General features: G+C 36.6%; 1 protein-coding gene across 1 annotated transcript; it reads left to right on the top strand.

Annotated features, from left to right (window-relative positions):
• The first annotated feature begins 10,218 nt into the window (after positions 1-10,218).
• Positions 10,219-14,707, top strand: LOC131979822 (myocilin-like). Its single transcript, XM_059343863.1, has 3 exons — positions 10,219-10,826; positions 13,084-13,185; positions 13,911-14,707. The coding sequence occupies exons 1-3, from the start codon at positions 10,340-10,342 to the stop codon at positions 14,705-14,707; spliced, it is 1,386 nt and encodes a 461-aa protein (XP_059199846.1). The 5' UTR covers positions 10,219-10,339.
• Positions 14,708-18,099: the final 3,392 nt, after the last annotated feature.

Raw genomic sequence — 18,099 nt, 5'->3', positions numbered from 1 at the left:
TGGCCTCAATGCACCACTCCATCACTGCCCTGAATCATCCATTACCCATACTCCGGTGCAGCAGTGTGTTTGGACAGGACGGTGCTGTCTGTCTAAATTCTTTATTGACCATGATAGTGTTTTGAAAGTAAAAAAAAGATTCAAAATGACATTTTATGTTGGACTAAAGGACTAAAAAAGACACAAAATGACCAAAAAAAGACACAAAATGACTAAAAAAAGACACAAAAAGACATAAAATTACTAAAAAAAGACACAAAAAGACACCAAATGACTAAAAAAAAGACACAAAATGACCAAAAAGAGACACAAAATAACTAAAAAAAGACACAAAAGACACCAAATGACTAAAAAAAGACACAAAAAGACACAAAATGACTAAAAAAAGACACAAAATGACTAAAAAAAGACACAAAAAGACATAAAATGACTAAAAAAAAGACACAAAAAGACACCAAATGACTAAAAAAAGACACAAAATGAATTACAAAGACATGAAAAGACAATAAAAAGATTAAAAATGGACAAAAGACTCCATAGGGTTAAAGGAAGGCCGCCAGGAAGAGTAGTTATCAACATGTTTGTCTCAATGCACCACTCCATCACTGCCCTGAATCATCCATTACCCATGCTCCGGTGCAGCAGTGTGTTTGGACAGGACGTGCTGTCTGAGCCCAGTAAAGGACTGACTGTGTCCGGTCTGAGCGCTACCACAACATGAGCTGCTGCTGCTGCCAATAAGGTCACTGTTTTCTTTTCAGCAGAGCACAAGAAGAAGTCACAGACAGTCCTGCAGACACAGCTGTTGAATTTAATATAGCTATAGATTTAAATCTGCTTACAGGGAAGGAATTCACCTGACCTCGCCCTTTCTTCCTTTCTTAAATGAGATTACAAGGCCACTGAGATGAGCTACAGAGGAATATGTGGACTTCTGTCATCTAAAGATTAAAACAGACCAGTGTTTGAGTTGTGCAAGGTTTCAAAGTATTTATGGCTTGACTGTTTTAGGGAAATATTGGAGTCTTGGGCTATTTTGTCCATTTTTGAATCCTTTTCATCCTGCCTGTATACACCACTTAAAAAAGTTTAAATGCCATGTTGGTTTTTCTTTTTTCCAGCGCAACCTCACCTATATGACCTAATAATAATTTATTTTTTATTCTGATTTACTGGATCAACATTTTGAACCAAAAAGAAACAAAGAAAAACCAACATAAATGTCATCTTGTGATTGTGTGTCATCCAACTCTGGTTTTTATTCTAGTGTGACTCTATTTTAGTTGTGTCTTGTTTAGTGTAACAATATTGGTCATTTTGGGAATTTTTTAGTCATTTTGTGTCTTTTTTTGGTCATTTTGTGTCTTTTTGTGTCTTTTTTTGTGTCATTTTGTGTCTTTTTTAGTCCTTTAGTCCAACATAAAATGTGATTTTGAATCTTTTTTTTTACTTTCAAAACACTATCATGCTCAATAAAGAATTTTAAATGTTGCAAATGTGAACAAATGTGTCAAATATAACACATAAGAGGGTTACATCCAGTTCTATCATTTTATACTAAATATATTTAACCTTGTCTCCAGTTTTACTTGGTATATCATCATCAAACTGAAACTGGCCTCATGGAGTTTACAGCCAGAACTTAAGAGGTAAATTTACAGTAGGGCTCCACGCTGCTTTGTTTTCTAGTCTGGATGTGATGAAGGAGTCATGATTTGGAGCTTTTGGAGACTCCAGAGGGTTAATGAACCTACTCACTTTATTTCTTTTTCCTCTTTTTAGATAGTTTGGTGGCAGAGTTGCTAAATCTTAGCTTGGCTTGCACCACAGTGGAAAGGCCCTGTTGTTAACTGTCATCGATGAGGGAAAAACAGTGGCCCCATTACGTAACACACACCTTTAAACAGCCAAGTCACTCACACACACTCACACACAGATGGAATGATGGAATGTGTTGTTGGTAGGAAAAACAGAGGAATTTTCTGAAACTGCCGAATGTGCGTATTAGAACCAGAGGAATCCTATAAACCCATACTTATAAAAACAACATTCCTGGAGGGTGATGCTCTGACAAATATTACTGGAATTACAATGTGCAGGAGTTTCATGATTTTGCGGCTACACTGTGTAATTAGATGACACAATGTCACAAAAGACAGACACGAACATCAGCTATGGGAGGCAATTCTCAGGGGATACAAGCCTTGAGTTTGGGATTTTCGCTGTGTTTTTTGGAACAGGAAGTGACCATATGTGGCTGAGAGAGGGTGGAGCTAACTGACAACCTGAGTCAAGTCAAGTCAAGTACACTGTAATACATTTATTCTGAAGTCATTTTATTTTACTTAATATATTTGATAAAATGTATGAAATATAAATGCGTCCTTGATGTTGAGGCAGTTGTTTAACTAACTTTAATATAAAAATGTTTGAGATGGAATCTACTTATTTTGATCACATTAAATATAATCTTTAAGTATATGTAATTCTAAATCAAGACAATTTTGAATGAATCCAACTCAATAGAATTACTGGTAGTCAGTTTTTAATTGACACACACTTCCTTTTAAGTTGTTATTAACTGAACTTGTAATGTAGTTAGATTTAATCAAAATTATTGCTTGCAATCTGTTGCCTCAATTTTATTGAGTAGCTATTGTTTATCTTTTTTTACAGTGTAAGTTTTTATTGTTATAGCGTATTTACAGACGGCCGAGCCACACCAAAGTGCTTCACATAAAAGTGCATTAAGAGCAATAAAAATACAGGATTGGATTAGAGAAATGGCAATGTGTGTTACATTAGAAAAGCTAACCTATGTAATTAGGGGTAAAGTGCAAGAATTTAAAGAGGTGTGGACACCTGTAATGGACTTTCTCAAGCAACAGTAGATTATATTTATCTGTAAGCCTATTGAGTGTAACAATTATTATTTTTTATTATTTGTTGTAATTGTTATTTCATATTTATGTACGTTTATGTATGTTAACTTTTTATTTTAATTTTTATTTATTTCATTTTATTTTGTGTGTATATGTGTACAGCGGGGTTTGCCTGCTTTTCATTATTATTATTATCAAAATAGATAAGAAAATGTCACTTTGATCTAACGTAGCTCTGGTAGATAAAAATCCCAACAATAAAATCATCAAAGATTATTTTCTGCTGTCCAGTCAAATTAAACCTTATAGTCCATTAGTTAGTGCTTTGGACTGATTTTTATCAAATTACACCACACACAAAACAAGTGACATTAATCAAGTGATGAAACCATTTCATGAGACCTTTAAGAGCAGCATCACTTCCTGCGAGGCCGATTGTTCCTCGGAAAGACTTATAACAGACACTAAGTGTTAAATACGTAGGTTGCATCACTGCCATGCTTTGTCAGTTGCATCTGATCTGTTTGTGTGACTGTCTGTGTTTTCCACAAAGGACACTGTGGTGCCATGTCTGTATCAGTAATGAGACGCTCTGGTGTAACACCTGTATTGAGCTGTCAGAGACCAAACAACACCCACTGAGCCGCTGTGAGGCTGAGGTTTCGTGTGTGTAGGCGTGTGATCCACTGTGATTATACCCCCACAGTCACAGCACACAGCACGCCATTTTAATGCTTTTCTCAGAAACACTTCACACTGACCCCCCCACACTTGTTTTCATTCTATGCCATTAGAATGAATCAAACCCAATGACCCACTTGAGTTCGGTAGCTCTCAACATGTGAAAAGACTGTTTCACTTTCCTTCCCATTGTGTCTCATAAACTTTAACTCAGGCTCAAGCTTCTAGTCTGACCATTGAGGCTTGTTTGTAAAAATACAAACATATATTGAGGTAGGAGGTTGTGCTAAAGCAGGGGTCTCAAACTCCAATTACCCGGGGGCCGCTGGAGGCAGTATCTAAATGACCAAAAAAGACACAAAATTACTTTTAAAAAAGACACAAAATGACAGAAAAAAACTAAATTACTTAAAAAAGACACAAAATGACCAAAAAAGACACAAAATTACTAAAGAAAGATACAAAATGTCCAAAAAAGACACAAAATGACCCACAAAATACACAAAATTACTAAAAAGGACACAAAATGACCAAAAAAAGGACAAAAATTACTCAAAAAAGACACAAAATGACATAAAAAAACTAAATTACTTAAAAAAGACACAAAATGACCAAAAAAGACACAAAATGACCAAAGAAAGACACAAAATGAACAAAAAAAGACACAAAATGACTGAAAAACACTAAATTAGTTTAAAAAGACACAAAATGACCAAAAAATACACAAAATGACCCAAAAAATACATAAAATGACCCAAAAAATACACAAAATTACAAAAAAAGACACAAAATTACATTAGATAACATTTCCACTTCTTGCGGTAACAACAACACGGCAGATAATAAACGCTCCGGTAGCAGCTGCCTTTCTTTTTGTTATCGTCGTCATAGAAACAAGTGAAACAAAGCTCCAGCTGGAGCAATAAAGGGACCTTCCACACACAACACGGTAAAGTGCCATTTACTTTCATATCAAGGTGAGGGCCACAAAATATCGTCACGAGGGTCGCAATTGGCCCGTGGGCCGCAACTTTGAGACCCATGTGCTAAAGGGTGTTAAACCACTAAGCGCTCACTGCTTCATGTCTAAATGGCAAATCTACAAGCCAGACAGACACCCACCTAAAAGCACATTACGCAACACCTCACACCTGTAAATGCACGTCTGGAGAGCCAATGATTGTTCTGTGTTGGCGTTGCTCAAATTTGTTTTCATTGGCCAACGGAAACTTATGTTGTCAGTGTCTTTATGACTCAGTGTGAGACAACGAGCACGTCATCTAAACAGCCACCGAACCCACTTCCCTGCCCTATAAATCCATTCTGCCTGACTCCTACCAAATCACTGATCAGATTGTAGCTGCTGCTGTGTAAACAGTTCTGATGCTGAGCATTTCATTTTTCACGTCTGTTCCTCTCATCGGTTTTGTTTCTCTGCTGTGATGCCGATGGCCCCCTCCTCACTGTTTCCTGTTGCATAACATGATGGAATTCATAATCAAACAAATACAGCAGTAAAAGACCCTTCAGAACTTAAAAGTGGATATCAAGAGCAGCCAATAAATGTGGGATTTTACTTTGAAATAACTGCAAAAATAACTATGATTTCATGTTTAGTACTGATTTGTTATTTATTACAAACAGCTAAAATTTTTCTGAGAACTTGATGCATGCTACAGTGTATTATGTTTGATATTAGGGATGGGCTTTTGGAAGAAACCTGACAACTTGATTATCTATAATGTTAATGATCAATTAATCGATTAATCGCTGCATGCATAGGTGGGCAAAATAAAAGATATATATGCAGTACTGTGCAAAAGCCTGTTTTGATTGCGGACACTTTTATTTTGAAAGGACGAAAAGAGACTTCCTGTCAATCCTAAAACTAAATCAACTGAGATTAAACTGTAAAGATAACGTCAAGGAGTTCAATGATTTATGTTTTAGCCCCCGAAGAGGCATGAGGTTAGTTTTCACACTAATCTTGCATATTTAAGTGTGTTTAAATAAGTTATGGATCAAATTAAAACTAGTAATTCATGCTAGCAAGGTTTGATACAGTAAGCTAGTTTTTCTCAAATGAATACTCTTGTATTACTGTGTGTTTTATAATTGTTATTGCAACTTTCAGGTTGCAAACTGTAGCTTTATCCAACTTAATTCTCAGCTCGTTGGCTTATTGACGTACGACCGCAGAACTGAACGCTCGGCCTTGTTTCAGTTCAGTGATACTGATACGCAGTGAGAGATAAAATTAAAATTAAAAAATACACAGATCGATTAAAAATTCCACATGAACGACCAAATTCTTAACGACCAAATTCTTAACGACTGTTAATCGATCATCGATTAATTCTTCCTATCCCTATTAGTTATCAGTATCAGAAAGGTGAGTCATGAGGTTTGTGAGCTTGTAACTGGCCATGGTGGACACAGCGTTGTGGAAAATGTTCAATTTCTGTTACTTTGTTGTAGTTTTGCTTTCTGTACTGACAAATCTGCTCAGCACTGGAGCACTCTCTAGTGTCATTGTGACATTTTAGGAGACATAAACATAAAACATACTGTTGATTAATGTAGCCATACAGAGTCCCAGTATCCTTAGCTCAAAGCATGTTGAGTACTTTAGCAGACAAACATTGAGTCGGGCTCCCAGTAGAGCTTCTGTATATAGAGAGAACTTCTGTGAAAGAGGTTGTGTGCATGTTATGGCCCCCTGTTCTCTTTTCACAGGTTGTCTGAGTCGTTATGTTACATAAGAGTAACACGCCTCTGTGGTAAAAACATTGGGGAATACACTGGTGACTTTCCATGGGCTGTAAAAAGGTACAGGTCAACTATGCAGCAGTTTGATCTTGTGGAACCAAACACAGATGTGCACTGCAAGCTGCTTTTTAGGGTAAACTGGTTCATTACTGTTGGTATTTATATGGAATATGTTGTTACACAGGGCAGTCAAAGCAAAGAAAAGACAAAAGCAAAGGACAGTGAAGAGGATCAGGTTAAAATTTTACCTGCTCAAAGACCAAAAAGCTTTTTGCACACTTACAATGGATACACATGTGTAGCCATCCAGTGGTGATGTTTTTGCTTTTTGCCTTCTGTTCAGCACAGAACCAGACCAAGTCCCAGACCACATGGAGACAGTTAGAACACAGGTGGGCCGCTTGCCTCCTGTAAATAGAGAAAAGAAAGCCTGAGGGGATGGGTTTCATTATAAAAAAGGGTTTCGTTTCCACTATAATGTGTCCAGTCAAATAAAAATCCGGGGCTTTTATGCTTAGCCTTTTAATCCAGGTTTTAAGCCGTGCTCGCGGCGTGGCTCCAGGGGTTTGGCAATGTCAGTCAATGTGTTTGTCGGTTGGACAAACAGTCCAAAACTCATCTCATATCTCAACTACTTTTGGCCAAATTGCTATGACATTTTGTCATGGAGACCTGCTTTTTACAAATGCTCCTGATCAGTTTTTAAAGAAACTAGTGCAGTGCCTGTAGGAAGTATGTATTCGTATAGTGGGAGATTAAGTAGCGAATCGCTAACAATAGAATTTGCACATTACATGTAGACCACTACAACGTCTGCAACTCCATAAAACACTTACTTTTCATAAGGTACCACACCATCCAGCACATACACATCGAACACTGATATTCACTGGAAACTATTTGAATGTTATTGGAAAATAAAACCTTGTAGCGCGCTTTAAAACTCCTAAAGATAGGTAGGCTAAATAGACTGAGATGAGTCAGGGTGGAAATCCAGAGTGAATTGTGTTACTGACCAGGTGTGGGCCTATCACACAATGGGGCGGAGCTCCTCTAAAAGGCGTCCGATCGGAAACAGTGCAACACGTCCTACGTAAATAATGATATTTTGTTTTAAAAATGAATTCAAAAATCTTCAAAATCGAGGATGCACACCTTCGTGCCATGCGCAAGACACACACACAGACGCTTCTTGCTTTAATAGATAGATTGGATACTGTATACCATTATGCTTTGTGTTTTATTACTGGTTGCAGCTATCGTGTACATCACTGTTCCTTATATGCTGTCACACATTGTCCATCTTTGTCTGTAGACTCTCTCACTGGCTGACTTTTATTTATAAATCTATTCTTGGACTTCTGCCTACATATTTGTGTTTACACATGTGTAGAAACCTCAGACAATATGGCCTGCGCTCTCAGGACTTCATTCAGATGCAGGTCAGAACTGAATTGGGCAAAAAGGCTTTTTTTTTTCATTTTAAAAGACAGAGAAATAAGCTCAATTAGATATTGTGATTGCTCTGTGTAATCATGTCATCCAATTCTTGTTTTTCTTGTAGTGTGTGACTGTATTTTATTTGTGTCTTGTGTGTTTGGCGTAACCGTTAAGTTTTTGTGCTGCCGTCTTGGACAGGTCAGAGACCATTTCGCATATATCGATATAGTTGTTGTTTTTTAAAATCCTTTCTATATATATAAATGCTGCCCTTACCAGGGTTTGTCATATTTAGTTATTTTGTAATGTTCATTATTCTTTTCTCCTATAAATATATTTATTTGAGGAAAAGATTGGCCTATTTTATTTCATAGGGTATTTTTATTAAAGATATTTTTAATTTAAATGTGCACTTAAAAAGGTACTCCTGTTGTTATACAGTATTTATGTTCACTTAAATAAATGTTTTCAATAAAACTACTTGTGACATGTCATATTTAGCTTTGACTTTGACTGAACATTTGCTCTCACTCTGTGATAAAAATATCGGGACATATATCGAATATATCAGGATATGACTTTTGGTCCATATGGCCCAGCCCTGATATCAATTTTTTTTTTTTTTTTACCTGGTTAAATAAAGGATATTGATTATTGATCATGTGTTGATACTCAGACATTTCTTGTACCGACATTTTGGTTCTTTGGTGAAACGCCTCAACAACCGTCCGATCGACTGCCATGAAACGTGCTACAGATATCTATGATGTCATGAAAGCAGCACCAGCAGTTTTTTTTATCCTGAGAAATATCTCTACTATCTACTTGATGGATTGGCACAAACATTTTGTTGAGACATTCATGATAAATAGGTTTGTGTTTCTGAGTAAAACGCTGGATGGATTGCCATGAAACTTGGCACACATATTCATTCATGTGCACCTCAGGATGAATTGTAGCTCTTTTTTTCCCTATTTCCCAAGAGAATTGAACACCCAAATAAAATGGCATGCAGTAAACAAAACAGTATAACAAAATAAATATTCCCATGTGGGGATGTGCCTATCCTCCTGTGCCAAACATCCTGCCCAGCTGTGGAGGGGAGAGATGTGTACCAGTGTGTACTCTGGTCCTTTGAGGGACCATGTGGCCTTTCTGTTGAGCCTGGTTGGAGAATGGTGGCTTCAGATTCCTAGATTCACTGTAACAGATTGCTGTAAGAAAACAGCCAAATTATGACAGTAACATCAACATTAAAAAGGTATTATACTGTAGAAAACAATGCATTCTGGGCAATATTTGTAGGGAGCTTGCCATTTCCCATAAAATATATCATATATATATATATATATATATATATATATATATATATATATATGATATATTTTTTAAGTGTCTTCTTGTATACATTTTTTTTATACTTTATTGCAAGGCTTCTTACTTTCACAAACATAATGAGTCATTTCGTTTTCTTTACAATATTGTACCTTGCACCCCCCCCCCACCCCCCTTTTTTTTTTCAAGGTATATATTCACAAAGTAAATAACAAAAACATAGGGTAAACAGACAAACATATATTGTACACATTTTTAATGGCTGTATTTTACTTAACTAACTCATTCAGTATATATATTAAAATTACTGAGGTCACAGAGAAAACAGCGCTTAATTCGTAGTAATTGGCTTTCAGACAGTAATAAGCTCTATTTACAAAAAATGACTGCATTGTATACTGCAACAAAATTGCAACTAGCTTCAGCACAATACTGTGTTTTAGTCTACTGTAAAAAAAAAAAAAAAATCAATGAAATGCAGGATTGTACTGTAATTCAGTATGTGGTTTTATCACAGTACCATACTGTAAATAACAGTAGAGGAACTGAAAAATTAACAGTAGAATTCTGGCAACCCTGCTGCCAGTATTCTACTGTTAATGTACAAGACAATTGTTTACAGTGTTGCTACACATTTGCCTGGAACCAATATTTCACCCCATACCGAGGTCATTAACTAAGTTTGTGGTTAATGAAATGGTGGTTTTAATAGCAAAACTATCAGTTACAGAGGAAGAAAACAGCACAGCAGCTGACAGCCAGTAGACACATAAAGACAAGCTGTCTAGTCAAAACAACCTGCAGAGACACAATTAAAGAAGCTCGACAGGAAAAAACAAACATCAGATCGCATACTTTTCCTCTGATACTGTGTGATTATCATGTAGTTTGTCGCTTTTAGTATACCTTTCTCCACGACCACCAAAAAGAAGACACACATGGGTCTTTACACACAAACTCCACAACCCCCCCTCGGCTATTTCCCTCCCTGTCACACTCCTAGTCCCCTCCCACTCTCTGACAGTTCACTGTATATATATCCTACTCTCAGCATTGCTGGGATTCAGACACTGACCTGCACTGACCACGGACACTCAGGTGAACAAGACCAGCTGAAGAAAGAAAACAAATAAATAAATCAATTGGAAACCCTTTCTACTGAACAGAAGAGGATAAACAATTACAAAAGTTCCCAAAATCAGAAGATCATCAACTCAGTCTGACCCTCCAAAATGTGGCTCCAGGTGTTGTTCTTGAGTCTGTCCTGCTTTAGTTCCGTCACACTGAGTCAGGCCCAAGACCGAGCCTCCCTCCGCCATAGCAACGACCACGCCGGGCGCTGCCACTACACCTTCACCGTGGCCAGCCCTCAGGAGTCCAGCTGCCCTGAGAGAAGCATGAAACCAGAGATGGATGGAGTCCTGTCCCGGGTCACCCTACTGGAGGCTTTGGTCAGCCGTCTAATAGCGGGCATGGATGGAGGCGCCAGGACTGGGGTCGGTTCTAACGGTGGAGAGGGTCTCCAAGAAGCTTATTCCCAGGTGACGAGGGAAAGAAACCAGCTTCAGAAGGACAAGGAGCATCTGAGCGGCCAGGCCCAGGAGCTGCAGAGGAGGCTGGCCGAGCTGAGCCGGGAGGCAGAGAGCCTCAGAGAGACACCCTGCCAGCACACACACACCTCAGGAGGGACCCAGCATGAAAAAAACACACCTGCTAGTGGTATGTACATCAGCAAGTGTAGAAACACAAAGACATTTGGTAACGCTTTATATTAACCCATAAGAACCCATGGTGACACCTGTGTAACAAACACGTTAAATCTTCTATTTTTTGTTACTAGGCTAAGTTTAAACCCATTTAACAATTCTAATCCATTAATAGGGTGTCCTGTATTGCATTTAACTTGTTTTGACCATATTTCCTGAACAAATTAAAGTCACAATTTTGATAAACAAAAAGACACATGGTTATTTGTATGTATTTATTATCGATTTATTATTATTATTATTATGCTACTTTAAAACAAATCTAAAAAATAATTTGTTAAACAGAACTAATAATGTCACAAATTTGATAGATGTTGTGGAGATGCTGAGAAAAAGGCAAATTTGTGTCTAGTTTTTTTTTATTTTAAAATACGAAATATTATAAACATAAATATTATAAACATAAATACTATAAGCGCCCAATGTAATGTTTATGTCACATCACAGATCTTTGACATTTAGGGATAGTGTTTTTGAAAACACATCAGAAATGGTGGTATATCCCCCATAACTTTCCTTTAAGGATAACTGGGTCTGGGTTCTTATGGGTTAAGGTCCTTGTAATAACCATTAATTAACAAGTAACAAGGCCCTTGTAAGTCCTTACAAGATGCTTATTATCATTATTGTGTGTTTATAAGCTTATATAAGTGTTAATAATGGCATTACAAACACCCATGACCCACCCATTATGTCTTTGCCATGCCTTTATTAATCTTATTTTGTTTGCTTATTGATATTAAAATATACTTTATTGCTCATCTATTATAAGTTAACTATAAGTTAACTATGCTTTTTGCAACTACCGGATCTAAAGCGAGAAAAATGCCTTATTACTTGTTAATTAATGGTTATTAAGGACCTTATTATAAAGCGTTACCAGATATTCTGCTGCTCTTCTTCGTTGATGCTTTTTGTTTTTCTGATGAATGTGTTTGTGGCTAACCCTCTGGAGTCCATCTATTTATTGAAAATCAACATGTTTTATTTACAGTAATAACTTTATTTTTATATGATATGTAGACAAGCTGAGAAAGCCAGTTGAAAGTTCAATCATAGGAGCTTTCACAGTGTGCCATTTATGTTTCTAGACCATTTTTACAATGTGAATTTTCTTTCTGCAATGAAAACTACTACTATTTTTAATTTACATGCAAATAGACTGTTTTGTAGTTTTATTATGTATTTATTTTTCTGCTGCTTTTCTGTGTATTAATGGTAAAAAAAAAAGAAAAAAAAAAAGGTACATTTCCATAGAAACCTGTCTTTTGTTTGTATTTTGGGTTCCTGGCAGCTTTATACTTTGTTAATTAAAATAAAATGAAAAATCTGACTGATAGCCAAGTTTGTGTGGAGAAAAAAGGAGCCATGCATGTGATGTAAGGACAGACTGAAAGATGCTGAACAGAGACAGAAACAAATGCATAGGAAGTTGACAAATTTCAACCAAAATCTCCTGGACTTCAGAGGTTTAACTGAGGTCTATGAAAAGTCTCCAGGGGTAACAGGTCAGGTTGCAGTTAGCTGTACCACGTTAAGTAAGGGGACTGGAATTTACAACACAGACTCTTCTTTTATGACTTTGCCACTCATGCATGTCTGTTTATGTGCGTCTGATCATTTTCAGGAGAGCAATAGCAGAGTTACAGAGGGAACCTGCTGTGCTCCCAGCAAAATAAACCAGACACTCAGACTTTGAAGTTGACTTTGTGTGTTGGGTCTACAGTTTAACTGTTGATTACCAATATATCCATAATTTGGCATTTTTCTTTCCCAGTCTGTATTTTTGTGTTCTATGTTTCTTCCTTACACATACAGTCATGGAAAAAAATATTAGACCACCCTTGTTTTCTTTCATTTTTTTGCTAATTTTAATGCCTGGTACAATTAAAGGTACATTTCTTTGGACAAATATAATGATTACAACAAAACAGCTGATAAGAGTTTAATTTAAGAGCTGATATCTAGCCATTTTCTATGTTTTTCTTGATAATGGTTTTGGTTATTGCCAAGAAAACCATGGAAAATGTCTAGATAACAGCTCTCAAATTAAACTCTTATCAGCTGTTTTGTTGTTATCATTATATTTGTCCAAAGAAATGTACCTTTAATTGTACCAGGCATTAAAATGAACAAGAAAATGAAGAAAACAATGGATGCTCTAATACTTTTTTCCATGACTGTATTTCTCTTCACTCTGTCTCTTGCAGACCCTACAGATTTGGGGAATGGTGCATATCAGGAGATGAAGGCAGAGGTTACTGAGGTTCCAGCATCCCATCTCATTCCTAATGGAAATCACACTTTCACAGGTGAAGTTTGGGCTTTTACTGATGCCAATGTAGCTAATTTGGCCTAGTGATGGTGGTTGGGCATTGGTGCAAATTAGTATCATCAGAAGCACTGTAAATGTATAAAACATACCATGAACTTTAGCGGCACTTTCTACCATGAAAAATAAAAGCTACAAAACAAAAACTACACAATCAAAGGTGTGACAGTAGGAATATAATCTGAAACTGGGGAGAAATGAACAACATTAGCAACCAAGATTACAGGTTGTCCTGACATTAGCATGTAGCTACATGTAGCAGTGTATGTAATGTAAACACTGCAGTAACGTGCCCGGAGCAGATGACTATATATAGAAATCTGTCACGAGCTGATGTCAGCTTGAGCCGAGAGTAAAAAAACTGTTTGAAATTAAGCGTTAATTGCACTGCAAATTATTTGTTTCTTACCAAGATAAAAAACAAACAAACTTAGATTTAGAAGTGTTAGATAATTTATCTTGTTTTAAGAGTTAATTTCTTATTTTAAGTGTTCAACATGCTTATTTCTAGATTTAACAATCAAGAAATCTTGTCAAGTGAAATTATCTGTCCATGCAGCAAGATAATTTCCCTCAGATTTAGTGTTTTTATCTTGTTTTTAGACACACCTTTTTTCCATTGTTGAGGTTTTTGCATGCAAGGATTTCGGACACAGAAAATAAGAACAAGCATAATTGGTCACTGTCTTTTTTTTTAACCTCCAGGCTGTGGGGAGCTGCAGTCAGTGGGAGATCCTGTGTTGCACAGGAAGGCCGACACTATGACAGGGAAGTATGGAGTGTGGATGCAGGATCCGGAGCCTCAGGGCCCCCACTACGACAACAAGACTGTGTGGCGTATGGACACAGTGGGTAAAGATGTCCGTCAGCTCTTTGCATATGAAGACATGGAGCAGTTATCCCAAGGCTTCCCTATGAAGGTCCTGGTCCTGCCTGACCCTATGGAGAGCACGGGGGCAACCATCTACCGTGGCTCTCTTTACTACCAACGAAAACGCAGCCGCACCCTGATCCGCTACGACCTGACCTCTGAGAGCCTCGCTTCACGCCGGGAGCTGCCTCACGCCGGCTTCCACGGCCAGCACCCTTACTCCTGGGGCGGCTACACCGACATCGACCTGGCGGCGGACGAACAGGGACTGTGGGCAATCTACAGCACCAGCAAGGCCAAGGGTGCGATTGTGATTTCCCAGCTGGACCCCAAGAGCCTGGAGGTGAAGAAGAGCTGGGAGACCAACATCAGGAAGAACACGGTGGCCAACGCTTTCATGGTGTGTGGACGGTTGTACACGGTGGCCAGCTACACTGCAGCCAACACCACCGTCAACTATGTGTTTGACACAGCCACCGGGGCGGGGCGGGCTGTTGCTGTGCCTTTCAAGAACAAGTACCGCTACAACAGCATGGTGGACTACAACCACGCCCAGAGGAAGCTGTTCGCCTGGGACAACTTCCACATGGTCACCTATGACGTCAGACTGGGCAGGGCGAGCCGCAGCTAAAGAGCTAACCAGAGAAACTGATGTTTACAGGACTGGGGTGATGCAAGAGCAAGTGCATAAGATATATATTAGGGCCGGGACTTGATAAAAAAAAAATCGGTAACGCTTTATATTAAGGTCCTTGTAATAACCATTAATTAACAAGTAATAAGGCCCTTGTAAGTCCTTTCAAGAGGCTTATTAACATTATTGTGTGTTTATAAGCTTATATAAGTGTTAATAATGGCATTACAAACACCCATGACCTACCCATTATGTCTTTGCCATGCCTTTATTAATCTTATTTTGTTTGCTTATTGATATTAAAATATACTTTATTGCTCATCTATTATAAGTTAACTATAAGTTAGCTATGCTTTTTGCAACTACCGGATCTAAAGCGAGAACAATGCCTTATTATTCATTAAGGACCTTATTATAAAGCGTTACCAAATAATCTAATTAATTAGAGGCTTTGTAATGAATTAATCAAAATTAATTGCATTTTAATCACATATAAATATTTGACCTGAGAACAGTGAGAAGTAATTTTTTTCATGTGGATTTTTAGTATACCATTGAATAATGACTGAATACATAAGCTTAAGCAACAAAAATATTGTTTATTTTTCTTCAAGTCCAACAGACCAGTGCAATTTTTGCCATAAAGTGTAGCAATAGCATATTTAGAAATATAGTACATTTCATAAATTCAGGTAGCCTAAAGGTAGGTAGACTTTTTAGGTTTTTTAATTAAAACACAATCCACGCTAGCTACCACACTAGCCGCTAGCTGTTATATGTTTAGCATTGAGGTGATACTTGAGGCTGGATGTGCTGGGTGATATGTGAATACCTTGTTGCATAGCAACACAACCATGCTCTTATCGACGCTTCCATCCGTTGGTTTTTAGTAACTAAATGTCCCATCATCCACGGGGCCAACCAAAGGTCTCATCAGCTTCTTCCTTCATGTTCACTGTGGTTTGTTGTTGTCTGAACTCATCAACGCTAGTTGGTGCTCCAGTATAATCGGTCCGCCTGAAACTCATCCAATGAGAAACGTTCCGCGGTGCAAAAATAAGTGCGATTAAAATGCGTCAATTTTTTTAATGAGTTAATTTTTGTGTAATTAATTAATCTTTATTAACGGGTTAAAGTCCCGACCCTAATATATATATAACATATTGTCATTGCATTGTACTAAGGTTATTGCAAGGCTTGGTCAACTATAAGTTTCTGCAACGTTAAAATCTATTTTTTCTATGACTATTGTAAATAAGAAATATTATGGCAACAGAAATATATTCATAAAGTAGATAAATGTAGCTGATGATCTCAGTGGTCATTACAAACAGTAATCATGTTATAAAAATTGTGAAATATTTTTGTTATGCGTTTATAAATGTTGTAAATGTATTTATGTTCTCAATAAAATAAAATAAAATTACACATTTGCTTGTTTGTGTCATACTTTGCATATTTTTTTACTGATGATGAAAGTAATTATTAAACAGAAATAGCAGTGTAGAAATTCTCTATTATAACTTAAAGACCTGCATTCAAAACATTACTTTTGGTAGGTCACATAAAAATATACTTAAAGTACCAGGAATAAAAATAGGTCAATATTTATCATTGATAATTAATTATATTTTAACATTATATACTGTTGGGTAGCTTATACATATCTAATATAATACACCGCCATATAAAGATTGACTTAATGTTTATGTTATTTATTATTTTCTAAAAGTAACTAAATTACCAATTAAATGAAGTGAAGTAAAAAGTACAATATTGGCTTCCAAAATGAAGTGTAATAGAGATATAAAATCAAATAAAATATAGTACAGTACTAGAGTAAATGTACTTATTTATATTACACCACTGAAAGTATGCTAGTAGGCTATATATATCAAATGTGTCAAATATGTGTGCAACATATACTTTGTAGCCTATGTTTTCTGTAACTGCTAAATAAGTATTGTAATGTTTTATGTATGTTTAATATATTGTCCAATATAGCCTCAATTGGCTACATGAGGGCATCAAATGCAGCAGTTGTATCTAAAAAAAAAATATCGGTAAAGAGATACTTAAGTCAAAACATGTGAACAACTGAACCAGAGGCCTACTGTAAGTGACCAATAGATTCAGTAATTAATAATCCTAATATAATAATATTTCACCAAAACCTGTCTTCGCTTGTTTTGTGTGGAGGCATTAGCTTATCTATATTTTCAGATTCAACCACAGGCGGCGACATAAACAAAACTACTTTACTTAAGTAGCCTATTTCAATTTATGTAACTTTATACTTCTACTTGACTACATTTTAGAGGCAAATGTTGTACTTTTTACTCCAATACATTTAGCTGACAGCTTTAGTTACCTTTCAGACTGAGATTTAACATGAAAAACATGATCAATTTAAAGTGATTAGACTTTTTAAAAATTGTATTAAACCTCATAACAGTATATTAAGTAGTTAAAAATGAGCCCTACCTTTACAAAGTTAAAACACTGCATAGATACAAATAATCTAATGACATATTTTGAACATATTTAACAATCTGAGTGGGTTCATTCTGCATAACGAATACTTTTACTATTGATACTTAAGTACTTTGATGTTGATACATTTGTACTTTTACTTAAGTAAAGGATTCTGAATACTTTTCCACCACTGATACACATCCCCTCCTTACCTGCATTGTAGCTGATAGATGAATTACATTTAACAACTGTGAGCAATTTTTTCCTCTGTACCCGAGGCACACTGTGTGCTTTTCATTAATTATGCTTTCTCACGTCCTCTTCCTTCCAGTGACCTGGAAATCTTTTGCCCTCACACCCCATATTTGTGAACACCCCATGAAACACCCTTATGCACAAGCCCCCATGTTTGCCATTGACAACCATATTGCTGTTATCCACTGCCCTCTGTGGACAACTGTCTGCATCTGCATCATGCATACACTCCTACCAGCTGTAGTAACTAACTTAACTAGTTCATTTCACTTCAATCATGCTCCTGCTTAACCCTTAATAGGGCACTCATTGAAATACTTGCAAATTCCAAATTTCGACCCTTGAGAATATTGGAGGATATTACATACTGCCAGAATGTGTAAAAAACATACGGACCCGGGGGGGGGGGTCATATTTTGAGAAAAAAGTTACAAATTTATGACAAAAATATCTCAAATTAATGGTAAAAAAGTTACAAATTTATGAGAAAAAAATCTCAAATTAACAGTAAAAAGAAGTTACAAATATGTGAGAAAAAAATCTCAAATGAATGGTAAAAAAAGTTGATTAGATTAAAGTGGCTAATCTATGAGAAAAAAATGCACAGATTTATGAGATTTAAAATGGTGAATCTGCGAGAAAAAAAGTAGTTTTTTCCC

The sequence above is a fragment of the Centropristis striata genome, chromosome 11 (assembly GCF_030273125.1).
Source record: "Centropristis striata isolate RG_2023a ecotype Rhode Island chromosome 11, C.striata_1.0, whole genome shotgun sequence".
NCBI classification, from domain to species: Eukaryota; Metazoa; Chordata; class Actinopteri; order Perciformes; family Serranidae; genus Centropristis; species Centropristis striata.
Note: the sequence above shows the minus strand (reverse complement) of the source record. Positions and strands in the feature narration are given on the sequence as shown.